The sequence below is a fragment of the Myodes glareolus genome, chromosome 6 (genome assembly GCF_982192425.1).
Source record: "Myodes glareolus chromosome 6, mMyoGla1.1, whole genome shotgun sequence".
Lineage (NCBI taxonomy): Eukaryota > Metazoa > Chordata > Mammalia > Rodentia > Cricetidae > Myodes > Myodes glareolus.
This window is the reverse complement of record NC_142031.1, coordinates 19,040,098-19,063,957: the sequence shown is the minus strand read 5'-3', so window position 1 is coordinate 19,063,957 and position 23,860 is coordinate 19,040,098. Positions and strand designations below refer to the sequence as shown.

Genomic DNA, 23,860 nt, shown 5'->3' with positions numbered 1-23,860 from the left:
GAACAAGGGGCAAGTCTCAACTCTCTGACCTTTGATCAAAGTGGAAATAGGCTCACATTTTCGGGCCTCCACACTCGCCGTCTACATTCTAATAGGAAGTCAGGGAAGCTGAGCCTGGTGGCACAGGCCTACTCATTCCAGTTCCTTTAGAGGCTGAGGCAAGAAGATTCTAAGTTCAAAGCCTGCTTGAGCTGTACACGGAGTTCAAGTTCAGTTTAGGCAAATTGGTGGGACCCGTGTCAAAATAAAAATAAACAAAGGACTGGAGCTGGGCATAGTGGTGCACAGATATAATCCTGGTGTTCAAGTGGAATTGCTGAGAGTTTAAGGCCAGCCTCACCTAAGCGAGACACTTTTTTTTTCTCTTTTTCTTCTTTTCTTTATTTTATTTTATTGTAGGAGTGTTTTACTACATGTATGTCTGTGCACCACATGTGTGCCTGGGGCTCACAGAGACCAGCAAAGTGATTCAGATCCCTTAGAACTGGTGTTCCAGACTGTGATGAGCTGCCATGTGGGTGCTGGGAATCAAACCTGGGTCCTCTGGAAGAGCAGCCAGTGCTCTTAACCTCTAGCCAACTCTCAGGCCCTGAATCCAGCTCTTAAACACAGTCTACTTTTGCTTTAAGTAGAGAGGCAGAGTTTATGAAGAGGAAGGACAAGGCAAGGGCCCTGGGGAGAAATGAGAGACAGCCCTTTTGTTTAATTGATGACCCAACCAGCAGACAAGATTTGCCCATTACCCGGAGAAACCAACAAGGGAGTACCCAGTGCAAAAAACTCAGACTCCCTAATAGTGCAGGTCTGTCCACTCTGCTACAGACCCTCCCACAGGCCTCTGCAAGAGGACCTGTTTCTCTGTTAGGTCAAATGAAGGTCACGGGGTCCCATTTTGTTCTCCCCAAGACAAGTTCTGTGCATCAAAAGTTACTGCAAATTCTTATCACTATTTGGAAGGATGAGGGGAGAAGCTGATTTTTTTTAAGTCCTCTGTGCTTAGTGTTTTAGATCATATTTCAACTTGGGAAGGAAGAAACAGAAAATACCCTATGCTTTCTTATTACTCCCCAAAGGAGGAAGTGTTTGGTCTGTCAACACAAGCCCTGATTTTCTTCAAGGTGCCAGACAGAGTAGGTGGAGGGAGGGTTTCCACTGCTGTGAATTCTCTGGGACTACCTCAGGCCTATACTTTCATCACCCCCTGTCCTTCTCCTCATCTTTGTTCCCTCCTCAGTACGTGGGGAAAGATAGGAAGAGGGTGCCATCAAGAAGCAGTAAAGCCTTTTATTGCTCTGACATGTGGTGGTTGTCTCAGCAACCGTGGAGACGGTTGTGCCGCATGCACCACCTGACTTCTGGCTTGTGTACTTCCTGCAGCTATGGACACACACACACACACACACACACACACACACATACACACACACACCCCACTGGGCATGTGCTGACTGTAGAGGAACCAGGTGGCTTAGCAAACCTTGCAGATGTTACTGAGGCAAGAGGATCTCTTGGCTCTCAATTTTCTGGCCCTGCTATTCTAAAACTCGTGTTTCAGTGGGTGCTCTGTGGGCTTGTTTGGTGGCACCGGACTAAACCACAGGCCTTCCAACATGCTTAATATCCTGAACTACACCCCAGCTCCTGGGGGTAGACACTTAAGCTCTCTGAGTGTCCCCAGGAATTTAGAGGTGCAGCTCAGTCCTTTGCATGGGCAAATCTCTGGGGTTCAAAAAGCCAGTACTGCGTAAAACCAGGAGTGGTGGTGCCTCCCCAACCAGTAATCCTGGCACTCAAGTGGTAGAAGCAAGAGGATCAGTAATTCAAGGTCATCTAGCTGTAAGTTCGAGGCCAGCCTGAGCTTCATGAGAGCCCCCCATCTCAAAATAAATTTAAGTTACAATTTAAAATTAAATTAAAAAGCTTAAATGCCTCATAGTTTTAAGAGTAAGTTCAATAAATAAAAGACAGGCCAAAATAACTACATCTGCCCTTCCTCTTTCAGCACCCATTTTTCCTCATAAGGTTCCTTCTTACTGTGTTTCTAGCTCGTTATTTCTAAATCTCTTATGCAAGTCTGCAATCGGCTAAGCGCCACCTGCCGGCTGAACGTATAGCGCAAAGATACCATGGGTCTTAATTAGTCACTAAATAAAACAATCTGGTTTCATTCTTCTCCTGAGGATCGGTGCAGTAACGTGGGCTACTCCCTGTTCTCCGCGCACCCTGGGTCTTTCCCGATTAACGGAACCGGGCAATTAAGTCCTTAAGGGGAGACTATGGAGTTTAAATTCAATAGATCATAGCTGTCAACGCCTCTTTGCGCCCTTCTCTCTCTCTCAACGCCAGAGGGCGCTCCAGAGATGGAGCCTCAGACGGCACGCTGGTCCGCAAGTCTGATCCCGCCCCTTTTCCCATCTGAGCCAATCGTTACTCAGAGAGGCGGAGCTACTGGCGGGCGCCTGCGCGTTATGAGGGACGGGGGACAAACAAGGAAGCAGGGATGTGGGAGCTGAGTAGTGAATGGCGGGCGGTGGGTTTCACGCTGTTGCTGTTGCTGGCTGTTGCGGCCCAGGCAGTGGCCCGGGCTCCGGGCCGCTACACCCCGGACTGGAAGAGCCTGGACTCTCGGCCACTGCCGAGATGGTTTGACGAGGCCAAGTTCGGGGTGTTTGTGCACTGGGGGGTCTTCTCAGTGCCTGCCTGGGGCAGCGAGTGGTTCTGGTGGCACTGGCAGGGCGAGCGGCTGCCGGCCTATGAGCGCTTCATGAAAGAAAACTACCCGCCCGGCTTCAGCTACGCCGACTTCGGACCGCAGTTCACGGCGCGTTTCTTCCAACCGGACCAGTGGGCCGAACTCTTCCAGGCTGCCGGGGCCAAGTGAGTGCGGGTCGGGCGCGAGGCGGGACGCGGGCAAGCCCACGGCCGGGGCTGCCTGACCTTGGAAGGCCCCGCACCCCGCGTTCTGCATCCTGGAGGATGGATTATTGATGCTAAAGAAGAGAATCCAGCCGGGGATTAGTTTTAAAAAGAAAGGCGGGAAAGCACTGGGTACATCACCTGTGTGGATAGAGGCTTGAGCCAGGCTACACCCGGTGTCTCTTCTACAAGGGCCAGAACACAGCCTGAATTCTTGTCAGTGGCCTGGAGTTGTGGACCTGGACCCTAGGCTACCTGTGGCGTCCGTGGAAGCTTGTAAAAAGGAGCTACCTGAGTTCCTTGTAGCCCTACCTCTCTAATTGGAGAAGGAAGGATGGGAGTTTTGAGGTACTCTCTGTTTGGGTTCCCCCCTCACCTTCCCTTCTCACTTCCTTGTAGTAGAGCTTCAAGGATGTAGGGATGTGTTTGGGCAGAGCCCTCTAGAAGTACATTTTGAGAGCCCTAAGCCAGAGGATTTTGGCTGACTTCGGGACCCATGGGTTTGGCCACTGGGGGCAGCTCGTGGCTTGGAGCGATCCCGCAGTTGTTTCTTCTGCCATCCTCCAGGTTCAGTTTGCTCTGGGCCTTGGGTTTTCTTGTACTGAGGGTTTTCTTGTAGCTGTGTATAACTAGGCACTTAGTATTTGCCATTGTAAGCCTGATGACAACCGCCTTTAGTCCCAGTGCTCGGGAGGCATAGGCAAGTGGATCTTGTGAGTTTTGAGGCCAGCCTGGTCTACAGAGTGAGTTCCAGGACACCCAGAGCTGTTACACGGAGAAACCCTATCTTGAAACCCTCCCACCCAAAACAGGAAGCTGTCTTCTCACCATCTCGGAGATCCGGAACTTAAAATGTTGGATTTCAGACTCCCTGTATTATGGATGAGGTGGCTAATGCAGAGAGGAAAGAGCCTGGTGTCCTGGACTGAAGATCTTGTGATCTGGAAACGAAGGCTCTTGATCACTGCACCCAGGGTCTGCAAGCCATACACAGAAAGAGTAGTTATCTGTTGATGAGGTCGATGAGTGAGAAGGACTTTTTTTTTGGTTTTTCGAGACAGGGTTACTGTGTAACAGCCCTGACCGTCCTGGAACTAACTCTTGTAGACCATGCTGGCCTTGAACTCACAGAGATCCGCCTGCCTGTGGGATGAAAGGCGTGCCGCCACCACCCCTTGAGAGAAGGGCTTTTATATTTCAGAAGGACTTTTTAAAGAGGAATGTTTGTGTGAGCCTGAGATAACTGACGCTGGCTGATTTCCAGGAGTCTCCACACCTGCCCTGCCCGTGATGAAATCACATGTACATGTTATCTTTCTTCTTTCTTCTTTTTTTTTTTTTTGCCATAAAAAGCAGACATTGAATGAATTATTGGTTATCTCTTATCTCAGCAGTTGCCTTTTCAGTCCCAGACATTTGAGTCTCAGTCACCTCCTTGAATGAAGGGTGATTCCACAGTATTGGTAAAACAAGCAGCTTCCGTTTGTCACCTGCTCTTGCCAATAGAGCAGAGCAGAGGGTTGAGAAAAAGTTCATGCCTGGAAGGGTTGAGTCTGTGCGCTAAGGTGCAGAGTTTTTCTCTTGCCACCCTTCCCTCTCTGGGCATCCAGTGCCTGCTTACATTCTTGAGTCATACCTACGAGGGGACATTGTCACCCTAAAAGCATCTCCCAGTCCCTGTACATTTCCTGTAATGGAGATCTTCCTGTTGTGCCAGGCAAGGTCAAGGTTGTGGCCACTGCCCGCTTCCTTTGTCCTAACTTGGTTTTCACGTTTGTTTCTAGGTATGTGGTTCTGACCACAAAGCATCACGAAGGCTTCACAAACTGGCCAAGTCCTGTGTCCTGGAACTGGAACTCTAAGGACGTGGGGCCCCATCGGGATTTGGTTGGCGAGTTGGGAGCTGCTGTTCGGAAGAGGTGCGTGTCTGCTGACAGCCAGCCACTCTCCCCTCTTTCCCATCCGTCCCGCCAGTCCACCATCCTTGCTTCCTCCTGTTTGTCACCTGGGGTCATATTTAGCCAGTGAGAAGATGGGCTCCCAGACTTGGGGTTTGAGACTGGCAGTTTTCACAGGACCAAAGGTAATACAAGAGCCATGCCGTGGTGGTGCACACCTTTAATCCCAGCACTCGGGAGGCAGAGACAGGCGGATCTTTGTGAGTTCGAGACCAGCCTGGTCTACAAGAGCTAGTTCCAGGACAGGTTCCAAAGCTACAGAGAAACCCTGTCTCGAAAAACAAAAAAGGTGATGCAAGAAAAGCAGGACGCCTGGCATAGACTGTGATGGTCCATCCGCAGCCTGCAAGGGGTGTCCATGAAAACTGGCAGGATGCAGGCTTTTCTTTCTCTTTGTTTTTTGTTTTGTTTCATCTACCTATTTGTGTGTTTATTTATTTAGTGTCTTTTTTTTTTCCAAGACAGGATTTTTTTGTGTAACCTTGGTTGTCCTGAAACTAGCTCTGTATTCTAGGCTAGCCTCAAACTCACAGAATCGTCCTGCCTCCACCTCCTAAGTGCTGGGAGCGCTGGGATCAAAGGTGTGTGCCCCCACTTCCCAGCGTAGATCCCTTTCCAGCATGAGATGGCCCAGGGAGTGGATCTCACCTTTCGCCACCAGCACCCAGCCAGCACAGAGCTGTTGAGGCCTGAGGGCAAGCTCTGCTAACAGCAAATCAAAACTAAAGAGGGAGGCACACACTGTTCTTCAGCCAGCACTCTGATGTTTGTCACTCACTAGGAAGGACTAGTCCAAGCTGGTGCTATGTGCAGGTGACTCTAGCACTTGGAAGGCAAAGGCAGGAGAGTCAGGAGTTCAAGGCTGGCCGTAGGTGTGTACTGAGTTTGAGGCTAACCTAAACTACACGAGACTATGTCTCTAAAAGATGAGTAATAATAGAGACTAGCTTCTCAACAGGAAAGCAGTAGAGTGTGGCAGAGCAGGGTGGCTTTGGGGTCTGGTGCCGACGTGCAAACTCAGGACCTCAGAATACTAAGCGGTTGCTCTCCAGCTGAAAGTGTAGTTACTTCTGTGTCAGTGACCACCATGCTTGTCCGACAGAAACAACTTCAGGAAGGGAAAGCTGATTTTTAGAGGGTTTCAGTCCACCATGGTGGGGCAGCTGCAGTCAGGACAGCCATACACGTAGTAGAGATTGTTTATTCACCTAACATGACTATAGGGACAGACAGGAGCAAGAGGCAGTATGTCCTCAGAGCCCCCGTGACTGACTCACCTCTGCAAGCACCTTCCACCTTGTTAAGGTTCTGCAGATTGCCAAAAATAGCACCAGCCAGGGAACAAGCCATCAAGATTTGAGCCCGGAGGGCAGGGGAAGCCATAACACAGAGTCCCGTCCCCAGCCACCGCAGGGAGTGGGATTTGGACTCAGGTATTCAGGTTTGGAACCCTGCTAGCAGCGATGCTTTGCCTCTAAGAAAAATGACTTACACCGTGACACTGTGTGATGTCCTGTTGTGGGCTAGGCTGACTGTGTAAATGTGTAAATCGTCGAGTCTGATTGGAACCCAGCTGTGCCGGTGTTACACACGCCCAGGACTGTCTCCTGGAGCATGTTGAGAGTCCAGCGGACTACCTGGGCCTTAAGAATGCATTTGCTGACTCTTGTTCCCTGCTCAGTGTTCTGGGCCCTATGCTGCACGTGGTAAAAAAATCTTGCAGTAAATGTCTGTCTGATCGTAGACGTAGACCAGGCATAGACTTTGGAAGCAGCAGTTTTCTTCTGGTTTGGTTTGGTCTTTCGAGATGAGACCTTGCTCTGTATCCTCAAAAAGCTTGGAACATGCTATGCAGACCAGGCTGCTTTCTCTCTTGAAGCAATCCTCCTGCCTCTGCCTTTCAGGTACTGGGGCTCTAGGCCTGTGACACCATGCCCAGCCTCAACAGGCTGGATTGGTAGCTTCTCTGTAAGTGGTTAGTTCCCGAATCACATGCTGAAATGCCCCCTTCAGTTCTTCCTTATCTGTGCCTTGCTGTGTTATTTTCTTTATTGCCTGCATTATAATGTTTGCGTGGCACTGTGTCTTAATTGAACTGTAGTAATTATACGTCTCTATGAGGCACAGTATGACGTGCTTGCAGGATATAATGAGCAAATAGGGCTAATTAACATTTCTAGCTCCTTAATCATTTGTTATTTCTTTGTGTTAGGAACCTTCAAACTCCTAGTTCTTTAAAAAAATATTTAGTAGGGGTGAGGGTATAGTTTATGACAGAATGCTTGCCTGACATAGGTGAGGCCCTAGGTTGGATTCCCAGCACCAAAAAAAAAAAAAAATGAAGTAAGATTTTTTGGTTTTGGTTTTTTGAGACAGGGTTTCTCTGTAGCTTTGGAACCTGTCCTGGAACTAGCTCTTGTAGACCAGGCTGGCCTCAAAACTCACAGAGATCCACCTGCCTATGCCTCCCAAGTGCTGGGATTAAGGGCAAGAGCTACCACCGCTTGGCTTTTTAAAAAATTTATTATGTATATAATATTCTGTCTGTGTGTTTGCCTGCAGGCCAAAAGAGGGCACCAGACCTCATTACAGATGATTGTGAGCCACCATGTGGTTGGTGAGAATTGAACTCAGGCCCTTTGGAAGAGCAGGCAGTGCTCTTAACCACTGAGCCATCTCTCCAGCCCAGAAGTAAGATTTTAAAATATGAAATAAATACCAAGTATGGTGGCACATGCCTTTAATTCCAGCACTTGGTAGGCAGAGGCAGATGGGATCTTTTTGAGTTAGGGACTAGCTTGGTCTACATAGGCAGTTCTAGACCAGCCAGGACTACGTGGTGAGACCCTGTCTCAGAGAGAGAAAAAGAGAGAGAGAGAGAGAGAGAGAGAGAGAGAGATTAGATAAGATAAAGGATCTCAAGCAGATTAGGCTGACCTTAAACCCACTTGGTAGGCAAAGATTCACCTTAAACCCACTTGGTAGGCAAAGATTCACCTTGAACTCTTGATCCTCCTACCGCCCCCCCCCTTTAAGTTCTGCCACACCACACCCAGCCTGATTTTTCTCTGCCTAATGCCAGCCACTGCTGTATTTTTTTGTTTAAGGAATATACGCTACGGCCTGTACCATTCGCTCCTGGAGTGGTTCCATCCACTCTACCTACTCGACAAGAAAAATGGTTTCAAAACTCAGCATTTTGTCAGTGCGAAAACAATGCCAGAGCTGTACGACCTTGTTAACAGGTGAGACAGGGGCCCAGGCCTGAGGGCTGTGCTGGAAGTCAGCTCCACTCTGGGGCGCTGTTAATGGGCTCCAGCTGCAGGCTGCTGCCTGAGAAACACTCAGAAGGCATCAAAAAAATAAAGGTGGCGTTTGCATTCATGCAAAGCACGTTTCCTCTCCCACCTCTCAGAACTTATGAACTGTGGTCACTTACTAAGCTGCTGCTGTCACTGGGGACCCAGGTGGCTGTGAGGCAAAGCTTGCCCTTCAGCACCCTCCTCCCTTGCCGGTGTCCCTAGTCAGGACCTTGGAGAGGGACACTGGCGTCTTCACCATCAGAAGCTTTAACTGGAGAGACATCCTGAGCACAGACCCTGCTCACTTAGAACTGTCATGTCTTGTCTGGGCTCAGATCAGTATGCAGAATCCCTCTGTTAGGTTTCCTGTCTCTTTAGTTTCTGCATTGTCATCTTCATGGTACTTTCCCATCTAGAGACATCTTTTCTGTTTGCTGGGCTGGAAATGGAACCTACAGCCTCACACGTGGTTGGCAAGAGCCCTACCACAGAGCCACTCTCCCTGCTCTGAGTTTTAAATGCTTGTTGCAGAAGTCTGTCCATAAGACTGGACTAGATATAGATTTAGATAGCAAGCTGTTCCGATCCTGTGTCTTCCAGCTACAAGCCCGACCTGATCTGGTCTGATGGGGAGTGGGAGTGTCCTGACACGTACTGGAACTCCACAGCTTTCCTTGCTTGGCTCTATAATGATAGCCCTGTCAAGGTAGGTGATGTCTAACTTATGTAATGGGCATGGTGATGCTTACCTGTTGTCTCAGCTCTCAGTAGGCTATGAAAGGTGGAATTTGCAGCCATCCTTCTGCCTCAGCTTCTCAAGAGCTGGGATTATAGGTGTATGGCACCACTCCTAGCTTTCTATCAAATTTGAAAGGGTACTTAGCTAGCTAAACCCTCCCCACAGTCAGCACACCTAGCTAGTACATTTGCATGTTGTGTTATGGGACTTTTACTGCGTGGCAGAGGTCTTTATCTGTTGACGGACACGTCAAAGATTATACACACTCTAGATTTGTCTAAGGTCGTTTGGTGGCTGGAGAGACAGCTCAGTGGCAGAGCGCATGCTCAGCATGTGGGGGCCCTGGTTGGTGCTTATCTGTGGGGGTTCTATTGGGTAGTTATTAAACTCAGGAAATGAAGGACAGGAAAGAGAGGAGAGGCACCATTCCTGTTGATGGATGCTGGTTGAGGGTGGTTCTCACGGACCGGAGTGGACCTCACTGGGAGAGCATGTTAACGGTGCATGCAAGGCTTGCTTTCGGGACTTGCCTAGTCTCGGGGGACTCCCAGGTGTGCAGTTCATCCACAGAATGCCATGGTATAAATTGTCCACATCTGTCTCTTCTACATCTCTCTGCTTAAAGTTTAAGCCATCTCTGTCACAGTGGCACACAGTTATGAGTGAGCAGTTGACTGCCCTTCGAGACTTGAGATGGGCCAGATATGCCTTTAATCCTAGTGGACCTCTGTGAGTTCAAGGTCAGCCTGGTCTACACAGTAGCCAGGACTACATAGTAAGACTCACTACATAGTAAGTCTCAAGAAACAAATAAACTTATGGCAGTTGATACCTCATGTGCCTCTGCGGTGCCTTGTTGGTGCTTCTGGTCTGTGCCTTCATGGAGCCAGGTCATTTGCCAAGAGGGGTGACAGTTACACGTGCCTGATTAAGGAGAATCACAGAAAGGGAAAAAGATAAACAAGATGCAGCATTAGTGAAGGGAGCAATGTCAGCCTCACGTATTTAAAAACCACAGTAAAGCTGGGCAGTGATGGTGCACACCTTTAATCCCGGATCTCTGAGTTCAAGGCCAGACTGGTCTATAGAGTGAGTTCCAGGTCAGCCAGGTTACACAGAGAAACCCTGTCTCAAAAAACAATAACAAAAAAAAAAATCCCTCAACAAGGGCTTGGGAGAGGATTCAGTGGTTAGAGCATGTACTGTTCTGAGCGCCCGTCCCAGCAGGAACATACATGATGTGTCACAACCTCCTGAAATTCCAGGAAAAAGGGCAACTGGCACCCTCTTCTGGCCTTTTTGGGTACTGCACACATGTGCACAGGCATCCCATACCCGTTTTTTTTTAAATTTATTTATTATGTATACAGTGTTCTGTCTGCATGTATGCCTGCCTGCCAGAAGAGAGCACCAGATATCATAGATGGTTGTGAGCCACCATGTGGTTGCTGGGAATTGAACTCAGAACCTCTGGAAGAGCAGCCAGTGCTCTTAACCTCCGAGCCATCTTTCCACCCCCCCATACCCGTTTTTATGATTTGTTAATTTATTATATGTATGTAAATGTATGTATGCCTGTGTAAATTTATGTATACTGTGTGCATGCAAGTGCCCATGAGGCCAGAAGAGGGCACCGGATCTCCTGGAACTGGAGTCAAGGTGGTTCTGAGTCAACACGTGCATGCTGGAAAACAAGCCCAGGTCTACTTCCAGAGCAGTAACTGCTCTTAACCACTGAGCCATCTTACCAGACCCCCATTTTTAAAGGTTATTTTATGTTATTATGTGTATGGGTGTTTTGCCTGCATGAATTATGTGTGCAGGAGCCAGTGGAGGCCAGGAGAAAGGTGTTGGATCCCTTGACTGGAGTTATGGACAGTTGTGAGTGACCATGTGGGTGCTGGGAACCAAATACACATCCTTTGTAGGAGCGTCAGGCACTCTTAACTGTTGAGCCATCTTTCCCATCCCATGAGTGCTAGAGAGTTCTCATGCTTTCACGGCAAGCACGTCACCCCAAGTCATCTCCTGAGCCCCCCTGCATATGCACTTCCTCTGTACATCTATCAGCATTAGAAGCTGTGTGCCTCTGTCATTCAACATTGTAGGACGTTTGTCAGCAGCTCTGGCTTTTCCATTGGGGAGCAGTACCGCTCTCTTTGGGACAGCCAAAACTGTCTAGTTTCCCATGTGTGCCCTTTAAAGCAAAATAGCACGGGGAAAAGACTCTAGTGTAGTCCACTGTTCTTCTTCTGAACAGACTGTCACCAGACGCATCTGCATTGCATTGAGGAGCCAGGAGGTGGTGCCCCATGACCCCATTCTCTTCCTCCCTTAGGACCAGGTGGTAGTGAATGACCGGTGGGGTCAGAACTGCTCCTGCCATCATGGAGGATACTACAACTGTCAGGATAAATACACACCGCAGAGCTTGCCGGACCACAAGTGGGAGATGTGCACCAGCATCGACAGATCGTCCTGGGGCTATCGCCGTGACATGACCATGTCCACCATTGCCAGTGAGAACGAAATCATTGAGGTAAGAGCACTCGCCTTGGTTATTTAGCTGCTTACCTTAGAGCCCTCCAATCCAGAGTCGGATGGCTAGGACTCACTAGGGCCACAGTCACAGAGACAAGCCCCTCCTAAGTACGTTGTCGCTGTTGCAGAGAAAGGGGTTGGGCCTTTAAAACCTGGTTTTGGTTTTGTTTAGTTTTTGTTTCTGTTTTTTTGTTGTTGTTTTGTTTTGTTTCTTTTTTGCTGAGACAGGTTTTCTCTCTGTACCCCTGGCTTGCCTTGAACTCACAGACATCTGCTTGCCTCTACCTCTCGAGTGCTGAAATTAATGGTGTGTGCCACCATGCCCAGCTAAAATTGACAATCACTTCTCCCCTTCCATCCTGTGACGGAAATCCTGAGGATCAAATTTAGGTCATTCTTCTTGGTAGCAAGAGACTTTACCCACTGAAGTCCCTTGTCTTTACCATCTTCTCAGCCTCAAAGAAAGCTTTATCTTTCCAGAACTTTCCTTCCTTTTTCTTTGTTGGGAGGGTGCATGTGTGTGCGTGTGTGTGTGTGTGTACACATTGTGCATGTGTGAGTGTTGTGATGTGTATGCAGGCATGTTTTTGACCTCCAGAGCACAACCTGAGATGTCTTACCTTCCATCTATTGGGGAGGGGCAAGATCGCTTAATAGCCTGGAACTGGCCATTCAGTGAGGCTCACTGGCCAGGAAGCCACAGTGAGCCTTCGTTTCTGCTCGCCAGAATGAAGATCACCAGCATGCACCATACCATGACCTCCAGGTTTTGGTTGTTAATGAATGGGGTGTGTTTTGTTTGAACATAAATTCTGGGGATGAACTCAGGTCTTCTTCTAAGGCAAGCACTCACCCTGTGGGTCATCATCATCCGAGCCCCTCCCAGGAGCATTTTCAGTTAACACATGAGCTTTCAGTGGCTTGCAGCTATGTAATGGGTAACTCGGCAGGCAGGAGGACTCTTGTGAACACCATGGCGCTGCAGTGCCACATGCAGCTGCAGCTATGTAAAAGCAACAGTGGGAAGATGGAAAGGACAAAGAGAGCCCTCGTGTGGTCCCTAATGGATGGGCTCACACCTGTACAGTTTTTCCAAATGTTAACCTGGTCCTGGGTTGCCTTGAGTGACGCTTGGGTTCACAGTGAACCCCCACACAGTCCTCTCCAGGATGCCTTCAGAATGTGCCACTTTCTGGCAGTTCCTGTCTGAGATGGTAGTCATGCCTCAGCTCTCATTGTCTCTGCTCTCTTTAGGAATTGGTTCAGACAGTCAGTTTGGGAGGCAACTATCTTCTCAACGTTGGACCAACTAAAGATGGACTGATCGTTCCCATCTTCCAAGAAAGGCTTCTTGCTGTTGGCAAGTGGCTGCAGATCAACGGGGAAGCTATCTATGCCTCCCAACCCTGGAGAGTGCAGTCTGAAAAGAACACAACAGTTGTGTGGTGAGCCTTGCCTTCTTGTATGGTCAGGAGGGTGATTGATGATAGCCACATCTTCAGTTCCGCGTGAGAGTACAGCCTAAGTAAGAGTAACTAGCGAGATGATGATGATAGATGATAGATAGATAGATAGATAGATAGATAGATAGATAGATAGATAGATAGATAGATAGAGGTAAAATACCCTCAAACTTGGTACCTAAGGCACCCAACAGAAATCAATCGTTTGTGGAAGTTCCCCTAAGGCTGGAGCTCCTGACAGAGTCTCAGAGTCCCAGACCAGAGAAAATGTCATTAAATCATTAAATCGGGGGCTTACAATATCCACTAGAAACATACTGGGGAAGTTGGGGCAGTCCGCTGGAGTTCCAAATGCACTTTCTCTTTCTTTCCATGGATAAACCATGGCTGAACCTCTGGCTTCTCATTTTCCCGACAAGTACTTTTATATCGGGATAAATTTGGGACCCCTGCTGGAGATGGCTGATCTAGCTGTTCTCAGAGAGATTCAAGGGATTTGCTCTTGGACTGTTCTGCTGTTTCACTGATACAGGGTTAGGGGGCAGCCCAACCCCTGACAAGGGGCCTTAGGACACTTTGAGACAAACATACTTACGTCCTAAATGTGGCTGGGGCACCCCGCTTCCAGAGCCAGCTTCTAAGTGAGCTCAAACAGCATTTGACAGTTTATCAGTGTGTTGTGCATCACACTTGCTGACCTGCACATTCTCAGGGCCCTCCATCCTCGTTACAAGGTTGGAGGTTATGTTGCCTCCGCTGTAAAATCTGTGTCCCAGCTGGGTTGTCTCTGGTCACCTGTGCAGAGCTCCCTCCTAAAATCTTCCCATTCGTACGTGGGCCTCTAGATCTAGTTATTTGATCTTGGACCTCAGTTTCTCCAACTACAAAGTGAGTGATGGTACTTAGCTTCTCAGACTGCTTTGGAGACCAGGTGACGTGATGTGTGAGGACCCAGCAGAGCGCCAGCCTGAGCTCAGGGTTCTGTCCACCGCAATACCTCACTCTCCCACTGGAGACACACAGGTCCCTACGGATGGATTCCTGGGAGGTGCTTCTCATCCTATTTCCTGAATAGGGTGAACTCTCAGTGAGTGGGCCACTGTTCTGTGTGTCCCCTTGTTACACACCCTCTGTCTTCTCGTGGATCTGGAGTTGGAAAGATTTCAGTAACAAGTTATGTGGCTTTGGCTCTAAGAAGTAGGGAAGTAGCTGGTGCGTGTTTTGTTGTTGTCGCTGTGTGGGTCATGGTCTCACCGTGTTGTGTAGGCTGTCCCCCAGCTCCTGAGCAAGGTATCCTCCCTCCTCAGCCTCCTTAGTAGCTGGGATTATATGTCCAGCACCGTACCTTTCCTTTGGTTTTTTTGTTGTTGTTGTTTTAGAAACAGGGTTTCTCTGTGTAACAGCCCTGACTGTCCTGGAACTCTCTTTATAGACCAGGCTGGCCTTGAACTCACCAAGATCCACCTGCCTCTGCCTTCCAAGTGTGTGGGTTAAAGACGTGTGCCACCACCACCTGGCAACAAAGGATATTGAGGCAGCAGGGAAAGGTCTGGAAAATGTGTTGCCCAAGGATTAATTTTAATTTTTACAGAAACCTTAACCCAGTGAAGGGGGAGAATAGAGGATTTCAGAGTTTTGTAGGCCTCTTCCTTCCTTACCTTCCTCTCACTTCCTAGTAGTCATGATGGACACAAGGTCTTTATTGGTGAGTTAGCTAGAGAGGACTGAGGGTCTGTCTGGGAGCACCACTGACTCCCCTAGAACAACGGTGTTTCTTGTTCCCAGGTACACCACTAAAGACTCCGCTGTTTATGCCACCTTTCTGTACTGGCCAGAAAATGGCATCATAAACCTCAAATCTCCCGAAACAACCTCGGCCACAAAGGTAAGAGAGCTCCTCATCCCTCCTAAGCTACAACTTGGTTTTGTTTTGTTTTTATTTTTCTAGTGCTAGATCCCAGGGCCTAGGCATGCTTAGGCAAGCCACCCCAAACTACATTCCCAGCTATTGTTTGTTTGTTTGTTTTTTCTTTTGAGCCAGGTTCTTTCTCTCTTTTACCTCAAGACAGGCTGTCCTGGAACTTGCTCTGTAGACCAGGCTGACCTTGAACTCACAGAGATCCGCCTGCTTCTGTCTCCCCAGTGCTGGGATAAAGGCTCTCTTTATGTCACTCAGGCTAGCCTCAACCTGTGGTCCTCCTGCCTCTACCTTCCCAGTGCTGAGATTCCAGGCTTGTGTCACCATGCCTGGATAGATAGAAATTTTTTTAAAACACATTGGCAGGCTTTGGCTCCTTCCTTACTAGAGTGTCCTCAGTGCTCTGGTCCAGCACACTTATTCCCATCATGTTGGGGCAAAGTCTGTGTGAATAACGGGGTCTTCCCATCCACCTTTGCTTTCCACAGATAACAATGCTAGGAATGGAAGAATATTTGACCTGGACCCAGGATCCCCAGGAGGGGGTCCTCATCAATCTGCCCCCATTGCCACCTACGGCTCTCCCAGTGGAGTTCGCCTGGACTCTAAAGCTGACGGGAGTGAAGTGATCGGTGGAGTTCAAGGGCAGACGGCCCTGTGTGCTGCTGCTTGTCTTTCTCTTACCAACAGTGCAATAAAGTAGCTTCCCTCCCCCACCCAGTGATGGCTTTTCCAGCCCATTTTAATCAGTGGGAACCTAGACCACTGAGCTGCTGAATGAGTGGATTGAAGCCTGAGATCCATTGCTGGTATCTCTGATGAGCAGAAAGCCCTGGACAGCTCAGCTGAGCTCTCCCGTTCCTTCACTGGGGTGAAATCTCCCTTTCTGATGACGAGCCAAGCCACCTGTTGCCTGTGGGACCAGGTAAAAGGTCTGGCAAACCCAGCCCCTGTGCCTTATATTGGTTGTCACTAATCCTGAAGGGATTAAGCTGGTCCTGAAGGGTTTGTCAGGCTGCCAAGGTCAACTCTCTGGAAGTTTGTGAAGAAGGCCAAAACTCTGGCATTGAGCATGTCTGCAGAGATACCAATGAAGGAGTGTGATTCTGCCTTGCCTTTTAAAAAAGATGGAAGTAAATTTGTATGTCAGTTATTTCTACCAAGAGCATGTGATAGTTTTTTTCCCTAGCTTCTGTTTGGGCTGTTTACAGCTTTTTACTCATTTTCTGGTTTTCTTGGCTTTTTTATTTTGGTTTGATTTTTTTTGAGACAGGGTTTCTCTGTGTAGCCCTGGCTGTAGAACTTGCCCTATAGTCCAGGCCTACCTCTTCCTCCTGAGTGCTGGGATTAAAGATGTTCTCTGCCACCGTCAGGCTTACACCCAGAGTTTTAAAACATAAAATAGCAAGAAGACTGGAGAAATGGCTAGGCCTTGGCTCCTGGCACTCTGTTCACAGGCCTGTTGCCCTCTTCTGGCTTCTGTGGGTACTGCATACATGGTGCAGGTCCATAAACCCACATACAGGCAAAACACCCATAAACAAAGATTAACCATTAAGAAAATAATGTGGATATCTTTATATCAAAATTTTAAACATGGCCAATGTTCATATCTGTTATAATTGTAGCACTCAGAAGCTGGGGGATAAAGAACTCAAAACCAGACTCTGCTATATACCAAGTTTGAGGCCAGTCTGAGCTTCATGAAACTCTCAAACAATGGGGCTGGAGAGACAGCACAGCAGTTAAGAGCTCATACCGCCATTGCAGGGGACAGGATTTGGCTTCCAGGACCACAGATGCTCAGAAACTGCCTGGGACAGTTTTTGGATCTAGGGGATCCAATGTCATCTTTGCCCTCCGAGGGTGTTAGTGTAACGCCCACACCCACTGTCCTCTGAGGACATTGCACTCAATTGCCCATACCCACACAAAGGCACACGGAAATATTTAAATCATTTTATTGACATAGAATCACATTTTTTTAATTTATTTTGGGGGGGAGGGGCTGTTTTCGAAACAGGGTTTCTCTGTAGCTTTGAAGCCTGTCCTGGAACTAGCTCTTGTAGACCAGGCTGGCCTCGAACTCCCAGAGATCCACCTGCCTCTGCCTCCCAAGTGCTGGGATTAAAGGCATGCGCCACCACCGCCCGGCCATAGAATCACATTGTATGGAGTTGGAGAGATGGCTCGGTGGTTAAGAGCACTGGCTACTCTTCCAAAGTTCAATTCCCAGCAACCACATGATGGCTCACAGTGTCCTCTTAGGTCCTGCAGGCATACATGCAGACCAGAACACTATACATAATAAATAAATCTTAAAAAAAAAAGTTTAGAAGTAGAAAAAGACAAGATCTCCTAAGTAAATTGGGAGCATGGGGACCTTGGGAGAGAGTTGAATGGTAGGGGAGCAAAGAAAAATGTAGAGCTCAATAAAGATCATTTTAAAAAGTCATTGCTTTGTCTCACCCACTAGAAACTTATAGTTGAGCCAGACATGGTGGCACCTGCCTATAATCTCAGCACTCCAGAGGTATAGGCAGGTGGATCGCTGAGTTTGAGGCCAGCCTGGCCTACATAGTCCAGGGCAACCAGGGAGACACAGAGAGACCCTGTCTCAAACAAATCAAACCAACAACCACTCACAGTTCAGTGGTTTTCTGTGTATTTCCAGGTTACTCAGCCACGACTACAGTAGTTGGAACAGTCTCATTATCCCCATAAAAACAATGGCTGTTAGAGGTCCTTCCTCTGCAGCATCCTCCTGCCTCCAGACAATCACTGTCGCTCTCGGTGTCCATAAAGGGTCCTGCCCGAGGTCGAATGTCACTGTGGCCAAGCACTCTGAGCTCGTGTTTTTCTTCTAACACTCAGCAGGTTTTAAGCTCTTTCACATCTCAGTACCTTCATTCTCTTTATGGCTGAATAATGTTCCTGGACATAACACATCATTATTAATTTTTTTGGGACAGTTTCTCTGTAACAGCCCTGTCTGTACTGGAACTGTCCTCGAACGCAGAGATCTGCCTGCCTCTGCCTCCCGAGTGTGCCATCGGTGCCCAGCATAACACATACTTGTTCACTTGATGGACATTACATTGCTTTCAAGTATGTCCAGTCCGTGGGGCGGGCACATATGCCCTGGGGTATCTATGAAGATGGCCCCACACAACCCATAAATTGACTTAAAAACATTGTCTTAGTCCCTTGCTACTGTGATAAAATCCCCAGCCAAAGGCGACTTGAAGAAACATACTGAGTGACGTTCAAATGAGAAGACAGTGGTCCTGTTTGGGGACATAGTTAGCTAAAGTCACAGAGACAGCACCTGTTTAAAAGACGAGGGTGAAGAGATACTAGTATGTCAGGGCAGGCCCAGCTCGCTGGCTAGTTCTGTGTCCCCTTGACATAAGATACAGTCCTTTGGAAAGAGGGAACTTCAGCTGAGAAAATGTCCCCACCAGTTGGCCTGTAGGCTAGCCTGTGATCTCTTAAGTAGTAATTGATGTGGGCGGGCCTAGCCCCTTGAGGGTGTTGTCACCCCAGGGCAAGGGGTTCTGGGGTGTGTAAGAAAGGCTGAGCAACCCACAGGGAACAAGCCCCCCTCCATGGCCTCTGCCTTGTTCCTGCCCTGACTCCCCTTCATAAGAGACTCCAGCTTACAGCTGGAATAAACACTCTTCTCCCCAAGTTGCCTTGGTCAAGGTTTTTGTTCTTTTAAAAAGAATATGATATAATGGCCTGGGCGGCCTGCAAGCCAGGCAGAAGCTGCCGCCGGAGCAGTACAGGGTCCCTGGGCAGGCGGCAGAGTCAGGCGGCTGGATACGGTGAACGGCAGAGTAAATGGACATAAGGCTATACATAAAGCTAGACATTTATTGCTTAAAAAAGGGAGATATAGACAAACATAAAACAAAGACACACGCGCGCGCGCGCGCGCGCGCGAGAGAGAGAGAGAGAGAGAGAGAGAGAGAGAGAGAGAGAGAGAGAGAGAGAGATGGCAGCGAGGGGAGGGTCGAAGTGGCTGAGGTGGGCGTGGTTAGTTCTTAAAGTGATAGCAAAGAATAACAAAGGTCTTGTCTTATTTTTTGTCTTCTTTGTTGTTGCTAGATTGGGTTTGTTTATTTTTAGACCTAAGAAAGGGGGAAAGAAGAGAAAGAAAAAATTACTAGTTTTTAGTTGCCTTCTTGTGCCAGGATCTCATGCTATAGCTTAGTTCTTCACGGAACTCAGATGTGGAGCCCAGGCTGGTCCCGAACTCTTGGCGCATCTTCCTGCCTCAGCTTCTCAAGTGGTGGTGATGTTGTCTAGAGGTGGAAGAACAGTTTCATTTTCTCTGCTAATTAAAGAATTAAAGGCAGGCCAGAAGGGTCACCAGGATTCTTGGGGAGCCCCAGCAGATCCTCATATGATAGCTGAGAAATCAGGGTTTCCTCCTGGGGGGTCTCAGTTTCACTAATAAAAGAATTTAAGAATGAACACAAATGGAAGCTCAAAGAGAACTGATTCAAACCAAAGCCCAAGCCGGGCGGTGGAGGCGCACTCCTTTAATCCCAGCACTCGGGAGGCAGAGGCAGGCGGATCTCTGTGAGTTCGAGGCCAGCTTGGTCTACAAGAGCTAGTTCCAGGACAGGCTCCAAAGCCACAGAGAAACCCTGTCTTGAAAATCCAAAAAAAAAAAAAAAAAATCAAACCAAAGCCCAGGGCAGGTGAGCTAAACCTCAGAGCTTCCTGGAAGGGAGGAGCAGGATGAGGAAGAGAAGAAACAAACACCACCCTGCTGGAGGTCAACCACCTGGAGGCAGCCATGGGTGGGGGTGAGAGATCAAAGAAGCCTGAAACTTCTTAGGGCGCTTCAGAGGGGTTTAGGCTCTGGACTAGCACCCAAGAGGAAAAGGAGAGAAGAGTGATTATACCAAAAAAGAAAAGGAGGAAGTGGGGGCTTGGGGTTACACCTTCTGAGTCAGGCCTCAGACTAGGCCCAGTGGAACCCCATGGTGGCTCAACCAGTAGGGACTGCATTAAGGGGTGGGGATTCTGAGAAGGAACACTACATCGTAGATGAGCTTGCCTTCTAGGAGTGCCCCTAGCCAGGTTCTTGGTCTGCCCACTGGCTAAGAGCCCATCTCCACCCAGAGGTGTATGTTTTCTTTACAGTGAGTGGGTCCACAGGTACTGGCCTCCGCCCCAGGTCTTGGCTTCCTTTCCAATGTAGCTGTAATGTTTTGATATGGTACCTTTTCATTATCTTTCAGTCCTAAGAATACTGTGCATTGTAGTGTGTGTGTGTGTGTGTGTGTGTGTGTGTGTGTGTGCGCGCGCGCCTGCAGGCAGAGGCATGCCAGGGATCACATGGAAGTCCAGGACAGGCCTCAGGTGCTAAATTCCTCAGGCTTGCACTTGAGTCTTCTTTACCCACTGAGCCATCTCACTGGCCCCATTCCTTTATTTTTAAGCCTTTTTGTTTATTTTTTTTTGAGAAAGGGTTTCTCTGTAACTCAGCCTGGCCGGGAACTCATTGAGCTCCTCCTATTCTTTTCTCCAGAGTATTGAGATTAAAGGGTTTTTTTTGTTTGTTTGTTTTGTTTCCTTTTTGGTTTTTCAAGATGGGGTTTCTCTGTGTTGCTTTGGAACCTGTCCTGGAACTAGCTCTTGTAGACCAGGTTGGCCTGAACTCACAGAGATCCACCTGCCACTGCCTCCCGAGTGCTGGGATTAAAGGCATGTGCCACCACTACCCAGCTGAACGATTAATGATATTTTAAAGTTATGTGTCAGCTCAAATTAAAAAACAAAATGAAACAGGATCTCATGTAGCTCAGGTTGTCCTCAAACATGTAGCAGAGTGTTTGGAATATTTATCTGTGTAAATGTGTATTACCTTGGGAGCTGGAGAGATGGCTCAGAGGTTAAGAGCACAGACTGTTCTTCCAGAGGTCCTGAGTTCAATTCCCAGCAACCACATGGTGGCTCACAGTCATCTATAATGAGATTCGGTGCCCTCTTCTGGTGTGCAAGCATACATGGAAGGAATGCTGTATACATAATAAATAAATAAATCTTTTAAAAAATGTGTACCACCTTATTTTATACTGCATTTGTTTAATTATGTAAAGGTGTGTTGCTGTTGCACCTTGCTTGCCTAAGGCACCTGACTGGTCTAATAGAAATCTGAACAGCCAATAGCTAGGCAGTAGAGGGATAGGTGGGGCTGGCAGGCAGAGAGAATAAATAGGGAGAGGACTCTAGGCTCAAGAGAGAATGAAAGAAGAGGACCGAACAAGGGAGAAAGAGAGGGACGTATTCAGCCCCATTCTGCATGCAGCCATGCCGAGGAGGACACCAAAATAAGAAGCCACATGCCCAGGGCCATCATGATTCCCTGATGGCCAGCTGCAGGGTGTCCCGGTTCGTTCCAGCACACCAGGAGCACACAAGTACACCAGGAACAGCACCAAGAAGTCCCTGGCTATCAGGCCTTTCCTAACCTAGGCCTTCTTGCCTTCCCTGCTGCCTCAGGATTAAAGGAGCTGGAAAATGGCTGAGCTGAGGTCTTTGTTGGCAAGAGCCTGCCACCAGTTTCTCTGTCCTCTTCAGCCCTAGCAACATGGCCTGGGAACACTAGGTCTTTCAGAAAAGGCAAACAAATGGACTTGGGTGGGGAAGTCTGTGTGATCTGAGAAGCAGGCGGAGATACAGTTAATTGGGATCTGCACGCATGTTGTCAAACATCCTTGCTCATGGTATACATGTTCAGAAAATCATGGTACGGGCACCATCTGAAAGTAGTGCTTTCAGTCTCGGCACACGAAAGGCCACTCATGAAACACTCGTGAAGTACTTGCAAGGTCTCAGGAGAAGACACAGTGTCCTGGAAGCAGGTCACTGGAAGGTAACCCAGGCAACTATTGTGTCCACGACCTACATCAGCTGAGTCATCTACAGCAAAGCCAGTGGGGCACTAGGAAAGTACTGTTCAGCTGTGGTCCTGCCTTCTTTCCATATCCCCATATCCTCACCCTCCTCCCTCCCTCCCTCCCTCATTTCTCCTACTTCTGCTTCAGGAGGAGTTGGGTTAGACCTGTGCACTAGGCTTCTCTACAGCTAATACAGCCCCTAGTAAGAAGTCAGTGTAATTTTTTTCAAAGATAAGTGTTAAATTGGGAACATAGCCCCCAGCCCTAGCATCCATCCCAGCCCCCAGGCCTGAAAGTTGTATTGGTCTGGACTCCAAATCCCAGCACTCCCACAGGGTATTTAAGTGAGCTCCTAAAGGAAAATCACGTAGTTCCCACCACCACCACCACCTAGAGCGTAGGAATCCCATTAAACCTGGATAGTTTTAGTTTGGCTTGTTGTGATTCGGCTTGATTGGGATTTTTGCATCGGCAGAGAGCTCATGTTAGGAAAAATTCCTAACAATAAGATCTTATGTAGCCCAGGTTACATGTGTCACCATGGCTGACTCTAATTTACTTTTGCAGTGGAGTCTCATGTTATCCAGGCTGTTCTGGAATGGGTAGGCTTGTCATCCCTATTCAGCCTTATTTTTTTCAAGATTTTTTATAAATGGGGTGGGGGGAGCACTAGAGAGATGGCTCAGAGATTAAGGGCACGGGCCACTCTTCCAAAAATCCTGAGTTCAATTCCCAGCCCGAAACTCTGTGTAGACTAGACTGACCTCAAACTCACAGAGATCTACCTGCCTCTGCCTCCACCTCCTAAGTGCTGAGGTTACAGATCTGGCATCACACCCAACAGATTTTTATGTTATTATCAATGTATGTATGTCCATGTACCACATGTATGCCTGATGCCTAGGGATGACCATAAGAGAGAAGCGAGAAAAATATGGCGGTTCACAACCATCGATTACGAGATCTGTTACCCTCTTCGGGCATGCAGGCAAACGTGCAGGGAGAACACTATCTTCACAATAAGCAATCTTTAAAAATTTTAAAAATGGCCGGGTGGTGGTCACACACGTCTTTAATCCCAGCACTCGGAAAAGGCAGGCGGATCTTTGTAAGTTAGAGGCCAGCCTGATCTACAAGAGCTAGTTCCAGGACAGGCTCCAAAGCTACAGTGCAACCCTGTCTCGAAAAAACAAAGCAAAACAACAACAACAAAAAAAGTGTGTATGCATGTGTGCCCACACACGTGTGCCAGGGTGCTCTTGCCCACGTGTGCACACTTGGAAGCCAGAGGTGAATATCGGGTGCCTGTATCTGTTGCTGTCCACCTTACTTTACGAGAAACGGTCTCCCACTGAACCCAGAGCTCATCATTCTAGCTAGACTGACTGGCCAGCAAGCTCTGGGGCTCCCCACTCCCCAACACTGGGGTTATAGTATGTGTTGCCATGCCTTGATCTTTTGTGGGTGCTGGGAGCCCAAACCTAGGTCTTCAGGCTTGTGCAGCTAACACTTTATCCTCAAAGCTCTCCTCAACCTCAAAGAGCTAACTCTGTTGTTGTGAGACAGTTTCTGCTCATCCTGGTTGGCAAGGAACTGTCTGAGGCTGAAGATGACCTTGAACTCCTGGTCCCCACCTCTGGGATTAGAAGCCTGTGTGGCAACACTCCAGCTTATACTGCCTGCATGCTGGTCGGGCACTCTACCAATGGAACTACACCTCCAGTCAGCCTTCTGGGTATCTCAGACTGCAGGGATTAACCACAACACCCAGTATGCTTATTTTACTAGGTTGGAGAGATGGCACAGGGGTTAAGAATAGTTGCTAGTTCGGTTTCCCAACACCCATAGTGGGCAGCTCACAACCATCTGTAACTACAGCTCCAGAAGATTCAGCAACACTCACACACACATTCCCATATGCAGGCACACACCTACATGTAATTAAAATAATAACTTTGGTGGGCGGTGGTGGCACACACCTTCAATCCCAGCACTTGGGAGGCAGAGACAGACATGTCTGTGAATTTGAAGCCAGCCTGGTCTATAAGAGGTAGTTCCAGGAGAGCCAGGGCTGTTACACAGAGAAACCCTGTCTTGAAAAACCAA

The 23,860-nt window shown here is 48.3% G+C and overlaps 1 protein-coding gene across 1 annotated transcript; it reads left to right on the top strand.

Moving 5' to 3' along the window:
- The first annotated feature begins 2,469 nt into the window (after nt 1–2,469).
- On the top strand, nt 2,470–16,000 carry Fuca1 (alpha-L-fucosidase 1). The gene is made up of 8 exons (XM_048443225.3): nt 2,470–2,877; nt 4,701–4,835; nt 7,982–8,119; nt 8,777–8,882; nt 11,254–11,454; nt 12,711–12,901; nt 14,705–14,804; nt 15,326–16,000. The coding sequence occupies exons 1-8, from the start codon at nt 2,501–2,503 to the stop codon at nt 15,464–15,466; spliced, it is 1,389 nt and encodes a 462-aa protein (XP_048299182.3). The 5' UTR covers nt 2,470–2,500; the 3' UTR covers nt 15,467–16,000.
- Nucleotides 16,001–23,860: the final 7,860 nt, after the last annotated feature.

Bases quoted from the DNA above. Each gene is read 5' to 3' on its own strand.
- Fuca1 (XM_048443225.3), top strand. From the start codon at position 2,501: ATGTGGGAGCTGAGTAGTGAATGGCGGGCGGTGGGTTTCACGCTGTTG. The intron at 11,455-12,710 runs GTAAGAGCACTC...TGCTCTCTTTAG, and splicing joins GTGAGAACGAAATCATTGAG to GAATTGGTTCAGACAGTCAG. The intron at 14,805-15,325 runs GTAAGAGAGCTC...TGCTTTCCACAG, and splicing joins AAACAACCTCGGCCACAAAG to ATAACAATGCTAGGAATGGA.